This window comes from Mesoplodon densirostris, chromosome 7 (genome assembly GCF_025265405.1).
Source record: "Mesoplodon densirostris isolate mMesDen1 chromosome 7, mMesDen1 primary haplotype, whole genome shotgun sequence".
In the NCBI taxonomy this organism is placed as follows: Eukaryota; Metazoa; Chordata; class Mammalia; order Artiodactyla; family Ziphiidae; genus Mesoplodon; species Mesoplodon densirostris.
Genome location: NC_082667.1, coordinates 45,183,677 through 45,199,767, shown reverse-complemented (window position 1 = coordinate 45,199,767; position 16,091 = coordinate 45,183,677). Strand labels below are relative to the sequence as shown.

Sequence of the window (16,091 nt, the reverse complement as noted above, 5' to 3'; positions counted from 1 at the left end):
GGTCTGCCCTCCGTTTCATCATCCACACTGCCTTAGTCTATCACAGTATAATTTTTGTTAGGGACACTGGTTCCCCTATATCCATCTCACCTCTTCTAATCCATAAGCCATATCCCAGGATTATCTTTTGGAAAATCACACCTGTTATATTCTCATACCCACAAAAAAACTTTCTCCAATGATGAAATAAATATCAAAATACTACAAGGCTGAAAATACTGTCTCCTAGGTTCCTCTCCAAATTTCTTCACACATGCTTCCCTTATTCTCTGTGCTCAACCCATATGGTTTAGAGAGTTTTGCATATGGTCTGAGGCAGATGCATCTAAACAATGAATGGGCTGTTTATAGACTGAACATTATGCAATTAGTCTGGTCTTCCCAACTCAAATGAAGAAAAGGAGTAAAACAACTCCAGGCAAAGTGGGACATAGTTTGGCTGGCTTTATTTACCTTACGAATTTATCACAAAACTTCCAACAAATTTTAAGGCATTTTACTAGGTTTATTTAATTTTCAAAAGACAACCTAAAACAACAAAACAAAACTGAATCAAAATTAAATTGACACTATCATAAATGTACAAACATTGATGTTACTAAAAGACTTCTCTCTTTGTGATACTTAGAATGGCCACTAGGATAAGAAACTAGTGTGATCTTGTCCAGTCATTTAACCACTTTGAGTCTCAATCTTCTCCCCTATAAAATGGGGATATTATTAGCAAACTTAAAGGCATCTAAAACTTGACACACCCAATATTACTTAAAACATTAAATTTCCCCCTCTCTCTCTCTTTCCTCTCATCATCTCCTTTCCTCTCCTGCTCCCCTCCTCTCCTTCCCACTCCTTCCCACTCCTTCCCACTCCTTGTCCTCTAACACATAATGGGAACTCAATGAAAATTACTTTTGTTTAACCTAATAAAAGATGGACAAAGGATGTATATAGATGGTTCATTAAAAAGAAGTATATAATTGGACTTCAGCATCAGAAAACAAGGTATAACCTTGTGCATAACAACATAAATACAAATTGTATTCCCCTAATATACCATTTTTCAAATATCAGATTCATAAATGAAAAGCTTGACACATATCCTGTCAGAAAAGCTGAAGGAAAAGAGCTACTTTCCACATATTACTGAAGGGAAAACAAAATTGTTCAACCCTTATGGTGGGGAATTTGACACTATCTAACAAAAGTACATCTGCATTTCTCTTTTGATCTAGCCAATCCCACTTCCAAGAATCTACCATGAAGATTCATCTCTATAAATATGAAAAAGCACATGCCTGTGGTTATATATTACAAAATAATTTATAGTAATAAAAGACTGGAAACAACCAAAAGGTCCATGGAGATGGGGACTGGCTGAATAAACTGTGATACATTTTGTGGTAAAGTGTTAGCCAAGCCCTTTAACCCTTCTGCATGAGTATTTAACTTCTGCCTAACTGTTCGGCACTGTACTACTGGCAACTTGGTAAAAGTAGAATGTCAAATGTTTCCCAGCATTACTGCCTTTGATAAAAATGACCCCTGACTTGTACACTGCATCTGGACTGGGGGGAATTGTAAATAAATTATAAATATCTTACAAAAAATAACTTGTTTTTCACATTACAATTAAATTCCACTGAATGGGAGACCTTCAAGATGGCGGAGGAGTAAGATGTGGAGATCACCTTCCTCCCCACAAATACGTCAAAAATACACCTACATGTGGAACAACTCCTACAGAGCACCTACTGAATGCTGGCAGAAGACCTGAGACATCCCAAAAGCCAAGAAAATCCCCACGCACCTGGGTAGGGCAAAAGAAAAAACAGAGACAAAAGAATAGGGACAGGGGGCTTCCCTGGTGATGCACTGGTTAAGAATCCACCTCCCAGTGCAGGGAACATGGGTTTGAGCTCTGGTCTGGGAAGATTCCACATGCCATGGAGCAACTAAGCCCATACACCACAACTACTGAGCCTGCACTCTAGAAACTGCAAGCCACAACTACTGAGCTTGTGTGCCACAACTACTGAAGCCTGCACACCTAGAGCCTGTGCTCCACAGCAAGAGAAGCTGCTACAATAAGAAGCCCACACACTGCAACGAAGAGTAGCCCCTGCTCGCTGCAACTAGGGAAAGCCTGAGTGCAGCAATGAAGACCCAACACAGCCAAAAATAAAGAAATAATTTTTTAAAACCCCGAAAACAAACAAACATAAAAAGAATAGGGATGGGAACTGCACCTCTGGGAGGGAGCTGTGAAGGAGGAAAAGTTTCCACACACTAGGGAGCCCCTTCACTGGCAGGGATGGCGGGTGGGCAGGGGGGAAGCTTCAGAGCCATGGAGGAGAGTGCAGCAACAGGGGTACAGAGGGCAAAGCAGAGAGATTCCCACACAGAGGATCAGTGCCGACCAGCACTCACCAACCTAAGACACTTGTCTGCTCACCCACCAGGGCAGGTGGGGATGGGAGCTGAGGCTTGGGCTTTGGAGGTCAGACCCCAGGGAGAGGACTGGGGTTGGCTGCATGAACACAGCCTTAAGGGAGCTAGTGCACCACAGCTAGCCAGGAGGGAGTCCAGGAAAAAGTCTGGACCTGCCTAAGAGGCAAGAGACCATTGTTTCTGTGTGCATGAGGAGAGGGGATTCCTGCTCTGTGCACACACAGAAGGCCGAGCACCACCTAAATGACCTCCAGAGATGGGTGTGAGCCTCGGCTATCAGCTCAGACCCCCGAGATGGGCATGTAACACTAACGCTGCCACTGCTGCCACCAAGAATCCTGTGTGCAAGCACAGGTCACTACCGACACACCCCAGGAAGCCTGTGCACCCCGCCACTGCCAGGGTCCCGAGATCCAGGGACAACATCCCCAGGAGAACACACAGTGGCCTCAGGCTATTGCAACATCACACCAGTCTCTGCCACCACAGGCTTGGCCTACATACCAATTATGACTACTGTACCCCTCCCTCTCCCCAGCCTGAGTGAGCAAGAGAGCCCTAATCAGCCACTGCTTTAACCCCCTCCTGTCTGGTCAGGGAACAGACACCTGAGGACAGCCTACATGCAGAGGCGGAGCCAAAACCAAAGCTGAACCCCAGGAACTCTGCAAAAAAAGAAGAGAAAGGGAAATTTCTCCATACAGCCTCAGGAGCAGCAGATTAAATCCCCAAAATCCACTTGATGAACCCTGCATCTATGGAATACCTGAATAGACAACAAATATTCCCAAAATTGAGGTGGTGGACTTTGGGAGAAACTGTAGACTTGCAGTTTGCCTTCTGCATCTATTTGTTTCTGATTTTTCTCTTTACCTTAGTTTAGTTTTTAGTGTTTGCTATCATTGGTGGATTTGTTTATTGGTTTGGTTGGTCTCTTTTTAAAAATTTTTTAAATTTTTATTTATATATATTTTTTCTTTTTTTCTCTTTTTGTGAGTGTGTATGTTTCTTTGTGTGATATTATCTGTTTAGGTTTGCTTTTACCATTTGTCCTAGGGTTCTCACTGTTTGTTTTTTTTTTTTGTTGCTGTTGTTGGTTGTTTGTTTCTTTACTTTTTATGAGTGTGTGCGTCTGTGTGTGTAGGTGCGTGTGTGTGTTACTTTGTGTGCTTTGGTCTGTTTATATTTGCTTTTACCATTTGGTTTGGGGTTCTGTCTGTTTTTGTTTTTGTTTTTGTTTTCCTTTTTTTTTCTTGCTTTGCTTCTGAGCCATGTGGCTGGCAGGCTCCTGGTGCTCCAGCCAGGTGTCAGGCCTGACCCTCCAAGGTGGGAGAGCCAAGTCCAGGACTTTGGGCCACCAGCACAGACCTCTCAGCCCCACAAAATATCAATCAGTGAGAGCTCTCCCAGAGATCTCCACCTCAACATTAAGACCCAGCTCCACCCAACGGCCAGAAGCTCTAGTACTGGATGCCCCATGCCAAACAACTAGCAAGGCAGGAAAAAAAACACATCCATTAGCAAAGAGGGTGCCTAAAGTCATACTAAGTTCACAGACACCCCAAAACACACCACCAGACATGGCCATGCCCACCTCACCAACTAGAACACAGGCAGCAGTCACGTCCACCAGGAAGCCTACACAAGCCACTGAATCAACCTCACCCACTGGGACCAGACTAAAAACAAAGGGAACTACAAACCTGCAACCTGTGAAAAGGTGACCCCAAACACAGTAAGTTAAACAAAATGAGAAGACAGAGAAATATGCAGCAGATGAAGGAGCAAGGTAAAAGCCCACCAAACCAAACAAATGAAGAGGAAATAGGCAGTCTACCTGAAAAAGAATTAAGAGTAATGATAATAAAGATGATCCAAAATCTTGGAAATAGAATGGAGGATAAACAAGAAACATTTAAAAAGGACCTAGAAGAACTAAAGAGCAAACAAAGAGTGATGAACAACAAAACAACTGAAATTAAAGATACTCTAGAAGGAATCAATAGCAGAATAACTGAGGCAGAAGAACGGGTAAGTGACCTGGAAGATAAAATAGTGAAAATAACTGCTGCAGAGAAGAATAAAGAAAAAAGAATGAAAAGAATTGAGGACAGTCTCAGAGACCTCTTGTACAACATTAAATGTACCAACATTTGAATTATAGGAGTCCCAGAAGAAGAAGAGAAAAAGACAGTGTCAGAGAAAATATTTGAAGAGATTATAATTGAAAACTTCCCTAATATGGGAAAGGCAATAGTCAGTGAAATCCAGGAAGCACAAAGAGTCCTATACAGGATAAATCCAAGACAATATTACTCAAACGAGCAAAAATTAAATACAAAGAAAAAATATTAAAAGCAGCAAGGGAAAAATGACAAATAACATACAAGGGATTGCCCATAACTTTAACAGCTGATCTTTCAGCAGAAACTCTACAAGCCAGAAGGGAGTGGCAGGACATACTTAAAGTGATGAAAGGGAAAAACCTAAAACCACGATTACTCTACACAGCACGGATCTCATTCAGATTTGATGGAGAAATTAAAACCTTTACAGACCAGCAAAAGATAAAGAGAATTCAGCACCACCAGACCAGCTTTACAACAAATGCTAAAGGAACTTCTCTAGGCAGAAAACACAAGAGAAGGAAAAGACCTACAATAACAAACCCAAAACAATTAAGAAAATGGGAATAGGAACATACATATTAATAATTACCTTAAATGTAAATGGATTAAATGCCCCAACCAAAAGACACAGACTGGCTGAATGCATACAAAAACAAGACCCCTATATATGCTGTCTACAAGAGACCCACTTCCGACCTAGGTACACATACAGACTGAAAATGAGGGGATGGAAAAAGGTATTCTATGGAAATGGAAATCAAAAGAAAGCTGGAGTAGCAATACTCATATCAGACAAAATAGACTTTAAAATACAGACTATTACAAGAGACAAAGAAGGACACTATGTAATGATCAAGGGATCAATCCAACAAGAAGATATAGCAGTTGTAAATATCTATGCACCCAACATAGGAGCACCTCAATACATAAAGCAAATGCTAACAGCCATAGAAGGGGAAATCAACAGTAGCACAATAACAGTAGGGGACTTTAACAACCCCCTTTCACAAATGGACAGGTCATCCAAAATGAAAACAAACAAGGAGACAAAAGCTTTAAATGACACATTAAGACCAGATGCACTTAATTGATATTTATAGGACATTCTACCCCAAAACAACAGAATACACCTTCTTCTCAAGTGTTCATGGAACATTCTCCAGAATAGATCATATCTTGAGTCACAAAACAAGCCTTGGTGAATTTAAGAAAACTGAAATCATATCAAATATCTTTTCCGACCACAACGCTAAGAAACTAGATATTAATTACAGGAAAAAAAACTGTAAAATATACAAACATTTGGACGCTAAACAATACACTACTCAGTAACCAAGAGATCACTAAAGAAGTCAAAGAGGAAATCAAAAACTACCTAAAACCAAATGACAATGAAAACACGACAACCCAAAACATATGGGATGCAGCAAAAGCAGTTCTCAGAGGGAAGTTTATAGCAATACAATCCTACTTTAAGAAACATCTCAAATAAACAACCTAACCTTACACCTAAAGCAATTAGAGAAAGAAGAACAAAAAACCCCAAAGTTAGCAGAAGGAAAGAAATCATAAAGATCAGATCAGAAATAAATAAAAAAGAAATGAAGGAAACGATAGCAAAGATCAATAAAACTATAAGCTGGTTCTTTGAGAAGATAAACAAAATTGATAAACCACTAGCCAGACTCATCAAGAAAAAGAGGGAGAAGACTCAAATCAACAGAATTAAAAGTGAAAAAGTAGAAGTAACAACTGACACCGCAGAAATATAAAGGATCATGAGAGACTACTACAAGCAACTATATGCCAATAAAATGGACAATCTGGAAGAAATGGACAAATTCTTAGAAAAGTACAACCTGCCAAGACTGAACAATAAAGAAATAGAAAATATGAGATCAATCACAAGCACTGAAATTGAAACTGTGATTAAAAATTGTGCAACAGGGCCTCCCTGGTGGCGCAGTGGTTGAGAGTCCGCCTGCCGATGCAGGGGATACGGGTTCGTGCCCTGATCTGGGAGGATCCCATATGCCGCGGAGCGGCTGGGCCCGTGAGCCATGGCCGCTGGGCCTGCGCATCCGGAGCCTGTGCTCCACAGTGGGAGAGGCCACGGCGGTGAGAGGCCCACGTACCGCAAAAAAAAAGAAAAAAAAAAGAAAACTATGGGCCAATATCACTGATGAACATAGATGCAAAACTCTGCAACAAAATACTAGCAAACAGAATCCAAGAGCACATTAAAAGGATCATACACCATGATCAAGTGGGTTTTATCCCAGGAATGCAAGGAACTTCAATATATGCAAATCAATCAATGTGATACACCTTATTAACAAACTGAAGGATAAAAACCATATGATAATCTCAATAGATGCAAAAAAAGCTTTCAACAAAATTCAACACCTATTTATGATCAAAACTCTCCAGAAAGTAGGCAGAGAGGGAACATACCTCAACATAGTAAAGGCCATATATGACAAACACATAGCCAACATCATTCTCAATGGTGAAAAACTGAAACCATTTCCTCTAAGATCAGAAACAAGACAAGGTTGCCCACTCTCACCACTATTATTCAACACAGTTTTGGAAGTTCTAGCCACGGCCATCAGAGAACAAAAAGAAATAAAAGGAATCCAAATCGGAAAAGAAGCAGTAAAACTGTCACTGTTTGCAGTTGACAGGATACTATACATAGAGAATCCTGAAGATGCCACCAGAAAACTACTAGAGCTAATCAATGAATTTGGTAAAGTAGCAGGATACAAAATTAATGCACAGAAATCTCTTGCATTCCTATACACTAACAACAACAAATCTGAAAGAGAAATTAAGGAAACACTCTCATTTACCATTGTAGCAAAAAGAATAAAATACCTAGGAATAAACCTACCTAAGCAGACAAAAGACCTGTATGCAGAAAACTATAAGACACTGCTGAAGAAATTAAAGACAATACAGACAGATGGAGAGATATACCATGTTCTCGATTGGAAAAATCAACATTGTGAAAATGACTATACTACCCAAAGCAATTCACAGATTCAGTGCAATCCCTATCAAACTACCAATGGCATTTTTCACAGAATTAGAACAAAGTATTTTATAATTTGTATGGAAACACAAAATACCTTGAATAGTCAAAGCAATCTTGAGAAAATAAAATGGAGCTGGAGGAATCATGTCCCTGATTTCAGACTATACTACACAGCTACAGGAATGAAGACAGTATGGTACTGGCACAAAAACAGAAAGATAGATCAATGGAATAGGATTAAAAGCCCAGAGATAAATCCACGCACATACTGTCATGTTATCATTGACAAAACAGGCAAGAATATACAATGGGAAAAGAAAGCCTCTCCAATAAGTGGTGCTGGGAAAACTGGACAGCTACATGTAAAAAAATGAAATTAGAACACTTCCTAACACCATACACAAGCATAAACTCAAAATGGATTAAAGACCTAAATGTAAGGCCAGACACTATCAAACTCTTAGAGGAAAACATAGGCAGAACACTCTATGACATAAATCACAGCAAGATCCTTTTTGACCCACCTCCTAGAGAAATGAAAATAAAAACAAAAATAAAGAAATGGGACCTAATGATACTTAAAAGCTTTTGCACAGCAAAGGAAGCCATAAACAAGACTAAAAGACACTCCTCAGAATGGGAGAAAATACTTGCAAATGAAGCAACTGACAAAGGATTAATCTCTAAAATTTACAAGCAGCTCATGCAGCTCAATATAAAAAAAAACAAACAACCCAATCCAAAAATGGGCAGAAGGGGCTTCCTTGGTGGCACAGTGGTTGAGAGTCCGCCTGCCGATGCAGGGGACACGGGTTCATGCCCCGGTCCGTGAAGATCCCATATGCCACGGAGCAGCTGAGCCCATGAGCCATGGCCTCTGGGCCTGCCCGTCCGGTGCCTGTGCTCTGCAATGGGAGAGGCCACAACAGTGAGAGGTCCGTGTACCACAAAAAAAAAAAAAAAAAAAAAAGAAAAGAAAATTGGCGGAAGACCTAAATAGACATTTCTCCAAAGAAGACATACAGATTGCCAAAAAACACATGAAAGGATGCTCAACATCACTAATCATTAGAGAAATGCAAATCAAAATCACAGTGAGGTATCACCTCACACCGATCGGTATGACCATCATCAAAAAATCTACAAACAGTAAATGCTCGAAGGGGTGTGGAGAAAAGGGAATCCTCTTGCACTGTTGGTGGGAATGTAAACTGATACAGCCACTACGGTGAACAGTATAGAGGTTCTCTAAAAAACTAAAAATAGAATTACCATATGACCCAGTAATCCCACTACTGGACATACCCTGAGAAAACCGTAATTCAAAAAGAGACATGTACCACAATGTTCACTGCAGCACTATTTACAATAGCCAGGACATGGAAGCAACCTAAATGTCCATTGACAGATATATGGATAAAGAAGATGTGGCATATATATACAATGGTATATTACTCAGCCATAAAAAGAAATGAAATTGAGTTATTTGTAGTGAGGTGGATGGACCTAGAGTCTGTCATACAGAGTGAAATAAGTCACAAAGAGAAAAACAAATACCATATGCTATCATATATATATATATATATATATATGGAATCTAAAAAAAAAAGATTCTAATGAACCTAGGGACAGGACAGGAATAAAGACGCAGACATAGAGTACGGACTTTAGGACACAGGGAGGGGTAAGGGTAAGCTGGGATGAAGTGAGAGAGTAGCATTGATATATATACACTATGAAATGTAAAACAGGTAGCTAATGGGAAGCAGCTGCATAGCACAGAGAGATCAGTTTGGTGCTTTGTGACCAACTAGAGAGGTGGAATAGTACAGCAACTATGGCAAACTGTATGGAGGTTCGTCAGAAAATTAAAAATAGAGTTGCCATATGATCCAGCAATCACACTCCTGGACATATGTCCAGAGAAAACTATAATTCAAAAAGATACATGCATCCCTATGTTCATAGCAGTACTATTCACAATAGCCAAGACATGGAAACAACCTAAATGTCTATCAAGAGATGAATGGTTGAAGAAGATGTGGCACATATATATCAATACAATGGTATATTACTCAGCCATAAAAAAGAATGAAATAATGCCATTTGCAGCAACATGGATGGACCTAGAGATTATCATACTAAGCAAAGTAAGTCAGAAAAAGAAAGATGAAAACCATATGATATCACTTACACGTGGAATCTAAAATATGACACAAATCAACTTATCTACGAAACAGAAACAGACTCGCAGACACAGAGAACAGACTCATGGTTGTCAAGGGTAAGTGGGGGGGTTGGAGAGGGATGGAATGGGAGTTTGGGGTTAGCAGATGCAAACTAGTATATGTAGAATGGATAAATAACAAGGTCTTATTTTGTAGCACAGGGAACTAGATATTCTATATCCTGAGATTAAACCATAAAGGAAAATAATATGAAAAAGTATATATATATATATATAACTGAATAACTTTGCTGTACAGCAGAAATTAATGCAACATTGTAAATCAACTATACTTCAATTTAAGAAAACATTTTAAAAACTAAAAAAAAAATGTGGCTTGAAATCAGTAACCTGTGGATAAAGAAAAGAAATGCTGGTAATAATTCCCAATTAGGTTTGAAATTTAAGTACATTTTTTCTTGCGTCCTGGTAACTATCATAACATTGAAGGACAGAAATTCTTAATTCAAATAGCTAAATAGTTTTAGTTAATCATAGATAAGATAAAACAATCTTTACATTGTTAATTTGCTAAAAATTGGTCCTTGTTTCCGAATTAATATTTAGGCTTACAACTTGTAAATAATACATCTCAAATAATATTTTCCCAAGTCAAGATCTAAAACACTGTATCCATTCTAGAAAAATAAGCCCCTTTAGAAATGTCATTACCGTTCAGATTATTGGTCTCATCCTGCTGCCAGGGCTAAAGTGGTTAGCAAGACTATTTCTGGGACCTGGAGAGGACATTTTTATTGGCAGTAAGACAGATTAACCAGAGCTCAAATAAGAAGACCCAGTGGCAAGGTCTATGTCACTCTAACATTCTACAGATGTGCAACACAGATGGTGAGGTATGTTGATAGATGAGGTTGTCTTGGCAGCAGAGTTCTTAGACCTGCCTAACATTTTAGTTGAATGACCCATTAAATGTGCCTGTCCCAAGGCAGCTGGATAGATTTTTAAGTAACTATAGCTGTTAAATGTGGAAACCTCTAGGAAGTTCTGAATATAGTCTTTCTCTTAGCTATGACTTCTAGTTTATAGGAACTATCCACCCAAGTTTGAGTTGGGGGTAGGGGAAGGAAGGAGCAGAAAGAGAGATTGGGTGAGTATATGCAAACAAAATTATCTTAAAATTCTAGGAGGAGTATAGGGTGAGTTGAATAAGAGTTTTTAGAAGGGAACATTAATATAAAAATGCTAATGCTAATGGAATTATCTAGGATAGTTTTTTTTTTCTCCACTGAGGGTCTATGAAGAAGCAGGGATTTGCTGTCTGATTATAACTTCTCCCCTGTTTCTATTCTATAGGAGACAGGTTAGTAGAGAAAAACACAAGATTTTGAGTCATGGTAATTGGGCTTTTGTGTTACCTTGACCATGTCATTCAAATGTTTGTGGTATCAGTTTCCTCATTTGTAAAATGAGAGTGAATAGATGTTCTAAATTCTCTTACAACTATTAAGTTCTGCTTTTCTGCTCAGTGTCCTAGACCTCCACTTTTACGAACAGGAATATTTTAAACTTACTAAGAAGCAGCAGAACATAGTGCTAACAGCTCAGTCTCTAGACTTACACAGACATTTTAAATTTTGCCTTCATGGCATACGTCTATATATCATATTATTATTTCTCAGCATTTATTGAGTCTTAAGAGTCCTTGTCTATAAAATGGAAACGATAATAGTACTCATCATGCAAGTTGTTCTTAGATTTTTCTCACAGCACTTATTTCCTTCTATCTAACTTATCATCTGTAAGGTCCATAAGGGTAGTGATTACTGTCTATTTTGTTCACTGATGTATTCCAAGCATCCTAACAGATACTAGCTGCTCAATATTTGTCAAATGAATAATTAAATGAAACAATGCATGTAAAGTGGTAAGTGCAGTAATTGGCACACAGCAGTTGATAAATATCATATAAATGGTCCTGATAAATGGTTTTATTAATACCCACAGTGCCTTTTCACTATGAAGAAGTAGGAGTGGAAGAAGTGGGAATTTCATGAGAAGATGAAGGGGACTAAGGACCATAATGTTGTTTCCAAATATTGTAAAGAGTATCACATGTCACCTGCAAAGAAAATAACATCATCCAAGATGTGGAAACTACAGAGAGACATTTTTAAAATTCAGAGAAAGGAGGATTTTTCTAACAACATTGCTCAGAGATGAATTGGTCCTCAAGCAAATGTTGAATTATTATTGGCCAATAAATGAGAGAATTAGGAAATATAATTAAAGGTTATAAATCTATTATTTCATGGATGAAATGATTTGAAAAGAACTTCTTATAAACAGCATATATAGAATAAAATTTTAAATACACAAAATATTGAATTTGGCCTTGTGGTACTGCTGGCAAAAAATGTAGATGGAAAATGGCAAATACAGTAAATACCAACCTATTTTTCTTGGGTACATGCGATAAAAAAACATTTGTTTGTGACGTAACATATGGCTGAAAGACAAGTGCTGCTGATTTGTTTTATTAATATTGGCAAAGCAGCAGATAGGAGCTACAGAATCCCTTATCCCCCATCCCCACCCCCAAGGAAAAACAGGACTGTTTAAAGCCAGCGTCTTTCTTTCCTGTTCTTTTTATCCCACTGGTAACACTGCACTATGGACTTTCAGAATATTGGCAGTGAGAATGTTCTTGGATTACATGAAATGAACTGATGCATCACTCTTGCCAACTAGGGATGATTTTAGACAAAATGTATGGCATTGATGAGAAAGGAATCTCAATATCATTTTTATGAAGGATGGTTGGCCTCATATAAAACAGTCCCATCAATCTACTGCCATCAGCTCAGACAGAAAAGAATGAGGTACATAAACTGGCTGTCATAAAATGCAGCCGAGTAGGAGTGAAGTCTGATCACAGAAGGACAGTTACACATGTTCGAAAATAAAGGAAGCATGTTTTCTATAATGAGCCATCAAAAGTTAATAAGAAGTAAGCTGGCTTTTTATTTTGGACAGTAATACTGAGAAAGATGCAATGGTTCTGAAGGTTTTCTCTGTTCTTTAAGTTGGCTCCCTATTGAGAAAAGATATGTGATAACATGATAACTTTTTAAAGGTATGAAATGGTGAACTGCATTCACCTGATAAAACTATGGTGTTGACTTGGACTGTGATGATTAATTTTATGTGACATCTTGATTGGGCCACAGGGTGCCAAAACATTTGGCCAAACATTATTCTGTCTATGAGGGTGTTTCTGGATGAGATTAACATTAGTATGGTAGACTGAGTAATGACGTTTACTCTCCCTAAATTGGGTGGGCTCATCCAATCACTTGAAGACCTGAAAAAGGCCGAGTAAGAGGGAACTCCTTCATGACTTGCTTGTGTTGGGATATTAGTCTTTTCTGGCCTTCAGACTTGAACTGAAACATTGGCTTTTCTTGGGTCTCAAGCCTGCCAGCTTTCAGACCAGAGCTGTAACACTGACTCTCCTGAGTATCTCTCTCCATAGACATATATTACTGTTTCTATTTCTTTGCAGAACCCTAACTAATACACTGACTCAACAGGATCAGGAAGAAATGAGCTGAGCTGTGCCAATCAAGTGCGTTATCCAGATAATGAAAGTCAGTCCCTGCAGAAGTTAATCTTTTAGAAACTGGTCTGGTAACAATGTGAGTGATCAGGCAATGTGATAACACTTTTGCAATATAAAATAATGAGCCAAATTACGAATGCTTTTACAATTAGTTCTAGAAGCAATTCCTCATGTTCCAGCCCCAAATTCTAAGATTCTATCTTATAAAACAAGCGTACATAGCCATTCTCAGAATCAATTTCAGAAGCAACAGCATAAAGTTTGAAATGTGTTTACCTCGAGGGGATTATGCAAGAATTTAAAAATCCTTCTCATTTCCTTACAATTAGTTTTTGAGAACTGAAGGACTCATCATTTTCATATGTTGATTCTTGTTATTATCAGTCATCAGCACATGGCATATCTACTTATTTTCCATGATTATTTTCAGGCTCTGGTGTTTTATGATTTTTAAGCTCTACTTCCACTACACAGATTAAGCTTCCAAAGCATCTGTCTTTAGGCACCAAAAGATACCCTTTGATTTTCCCACATTCCTGACTTTACTTCCATGTGAATTTTCTCGTCACTTACCTGCCCAGAAGCAGAAATTCTCCTGCCAGCCCCAGGCGCCTCATGGCCATCAGCAGACCTCTCACTGTCATGCCCTCGCAGAAGCAGGCCACCACCCGGGCCTTGGGCAGGTGACTCCTGAGTTTCTTCAGCAGTTTATCGAAGCTCTGCTCCCCGGCGTTGCTATAGATTTTGTAAGAGTGAGCGATGCAAATCCCTTCCTTGGCTGACATATCTTTGAACGCTTCCATCCCACTTTCTCCATAGTTGCCTGTGTGGAAACAGATAAGCAGAGGGGAGAATGTTGGATTCATTGGGTAGAGTTGGAATGCAGAAGTGCTGGGAGCATGAGGGTCACCTGGTAGTGTTGGATTTGGAACCTGAAGACCTGAGTGAGGTTTTGCTTTTTCACTGACTTGCTTATCTGGGCAATTTACAATGAAACTACAGGATACATATATGCACTGATCTTTTAAAACTTTTTCACCAAGAGAGAATATTACAAAAATACAAGCAATTCGGCTCCCCCTTTGACTCAAAAAAGCTCATATTCTAATGTGAGATGACGGAAAATATTTATCTGCTATCTTTTCATTCTGTCTCACTTCCTTTTGTTTCTCATTATATGATCTTCCTACCCCACCGATTCAGACTTTTGTGTTTAAAGACATTATACACAGATGCAATACATATACTTTATATAGTATAGGTGTACAAATATCTTAGAGTATTTTATTTTATAGAATATTATCCATATATTTTATAAATAATCATGAGAGTTTGTGGTTTTATCCCAAGTGAAAATTCCAGATCCTTGATTGAGATTGTAGTCTTGTCACAGATAAATGTATTAGCTCATTTAAAACATTTAATGTTTTATTATATATAACCATTGAAAAATTACCTATATATGGGGGAATAATTCCAAAGTATTTTGCAACGTTTTGGAGTTAAGGACTGATGATGGTCTTTTAAAATTATGGAACATGGGGATCAATATTGACAATCACTTATAGGCCAGGAAGTGTATCAAGATTATTATATATGTGACCTCATTTAACTCTCAGAATAATATATTGAGAAATATTTTATGACCTCCTTCTACAGATAAGAAAACAGATGAGGCAGTTATGTTTACAGTTGCTCAGAGTTAATATCCCCAGTAGGTGGAAAGTTCCATTCCATTCACAGATCTAACAGTGCAGATTCTACTCCCTCCATTCTTCTATAGCTGACTTTTACGAGACTCAGAAGCCCAATTATATCTGCATTTCTCTTTCCTATTTAAAGGTCATGATGCTTCAAGTTTAGATATCTTGGGAGCCTTCTGAGGCCCTATAAATCATGACAGGTTCATTTTCTGAGTTTTCAAAAGATTAGGTGGGTAAGGGCGATTGATTTGAGAAATACAGGAGACTATTACAAGATAGCCAAGCTGTGGGATGTAAGTGGCCTAGCAATCAACTAGACCTAGGAAATGGCATTTCATCAGGAGGAGTTAATCTCAAATGAACAAGCAAGTACAAGTCATTTGATTGCATACATTTCACTGTATGATGATAATAGAGATAATTTATAAATAACTATACTCATGTAACATTTTGATGTTTGGAAAGTTAATTCATATATATGAGTTCATGCGACTTATACCAACTCTGTGATAAAGGTACTATTATCCTCCCTTCGCAGCTGATAAAACTGAAGTTCACATTTAACAAGCAGATGGCAGAGTCTTGGTTTGAAAATCTATCCTCTCCCTCCTGGCCCTGTGTGTGCTCCATCTTAGCAGGGGTGCCTTGTTGCAAATGAGAGCCTCAGACTTTGAGGGTGGGTTTTCGTGTAGGTTTATCCTCATGAACAAACTGTAAAGGGCAAAGCAGAGCAGGCCAGCTTGAGTCCCAGCCAAAAACACTGGTAGGCCCAGCTGCATCTTTCCCTCTTCTCCAGAATTAAAGCAACAAGAAACCTCTATGATGATGGCAGGCAGGCGATGTAGTTATTTTGCAATTAACAAAGGTTAAAGGGCTCTTCCTGAAAAATGTGCAAAGGGGCCTAAATTATTAGTCTTACACTAACCTGAGTAATCTAGTATTTTCTGATTACTTTTAGCCAACT

The 16,091-nt window shown here is 38.6% G+C and overlaps 1 protein-coding gene across 5 annotated transcripts in view; it reads right to left on the bottom strand.

Moving 5' to 3' along the window:
* Positions 1–16,091, bottom strand: part of GRM5 (glutamate metabotropic receptor 5) — a 516,357-nt gene that overhangs the window by 326,749 nt on the left and 173,517 nt on the right. For all 5 annotated transcript variants that reach the window (XM_060104244.1, XM_060104247.1, XM_060104249.1 and 2 more), the window contains exon 2: positions 13,998–14,247. In XM_060104244.1, coding sequence (XP_059960227.1) covers positions 13,998–14,247 — 250 coding nt within the window. The remainder of the gene's footprint in view (positions 1–13,997; positions 14,248–16,091) is intronic.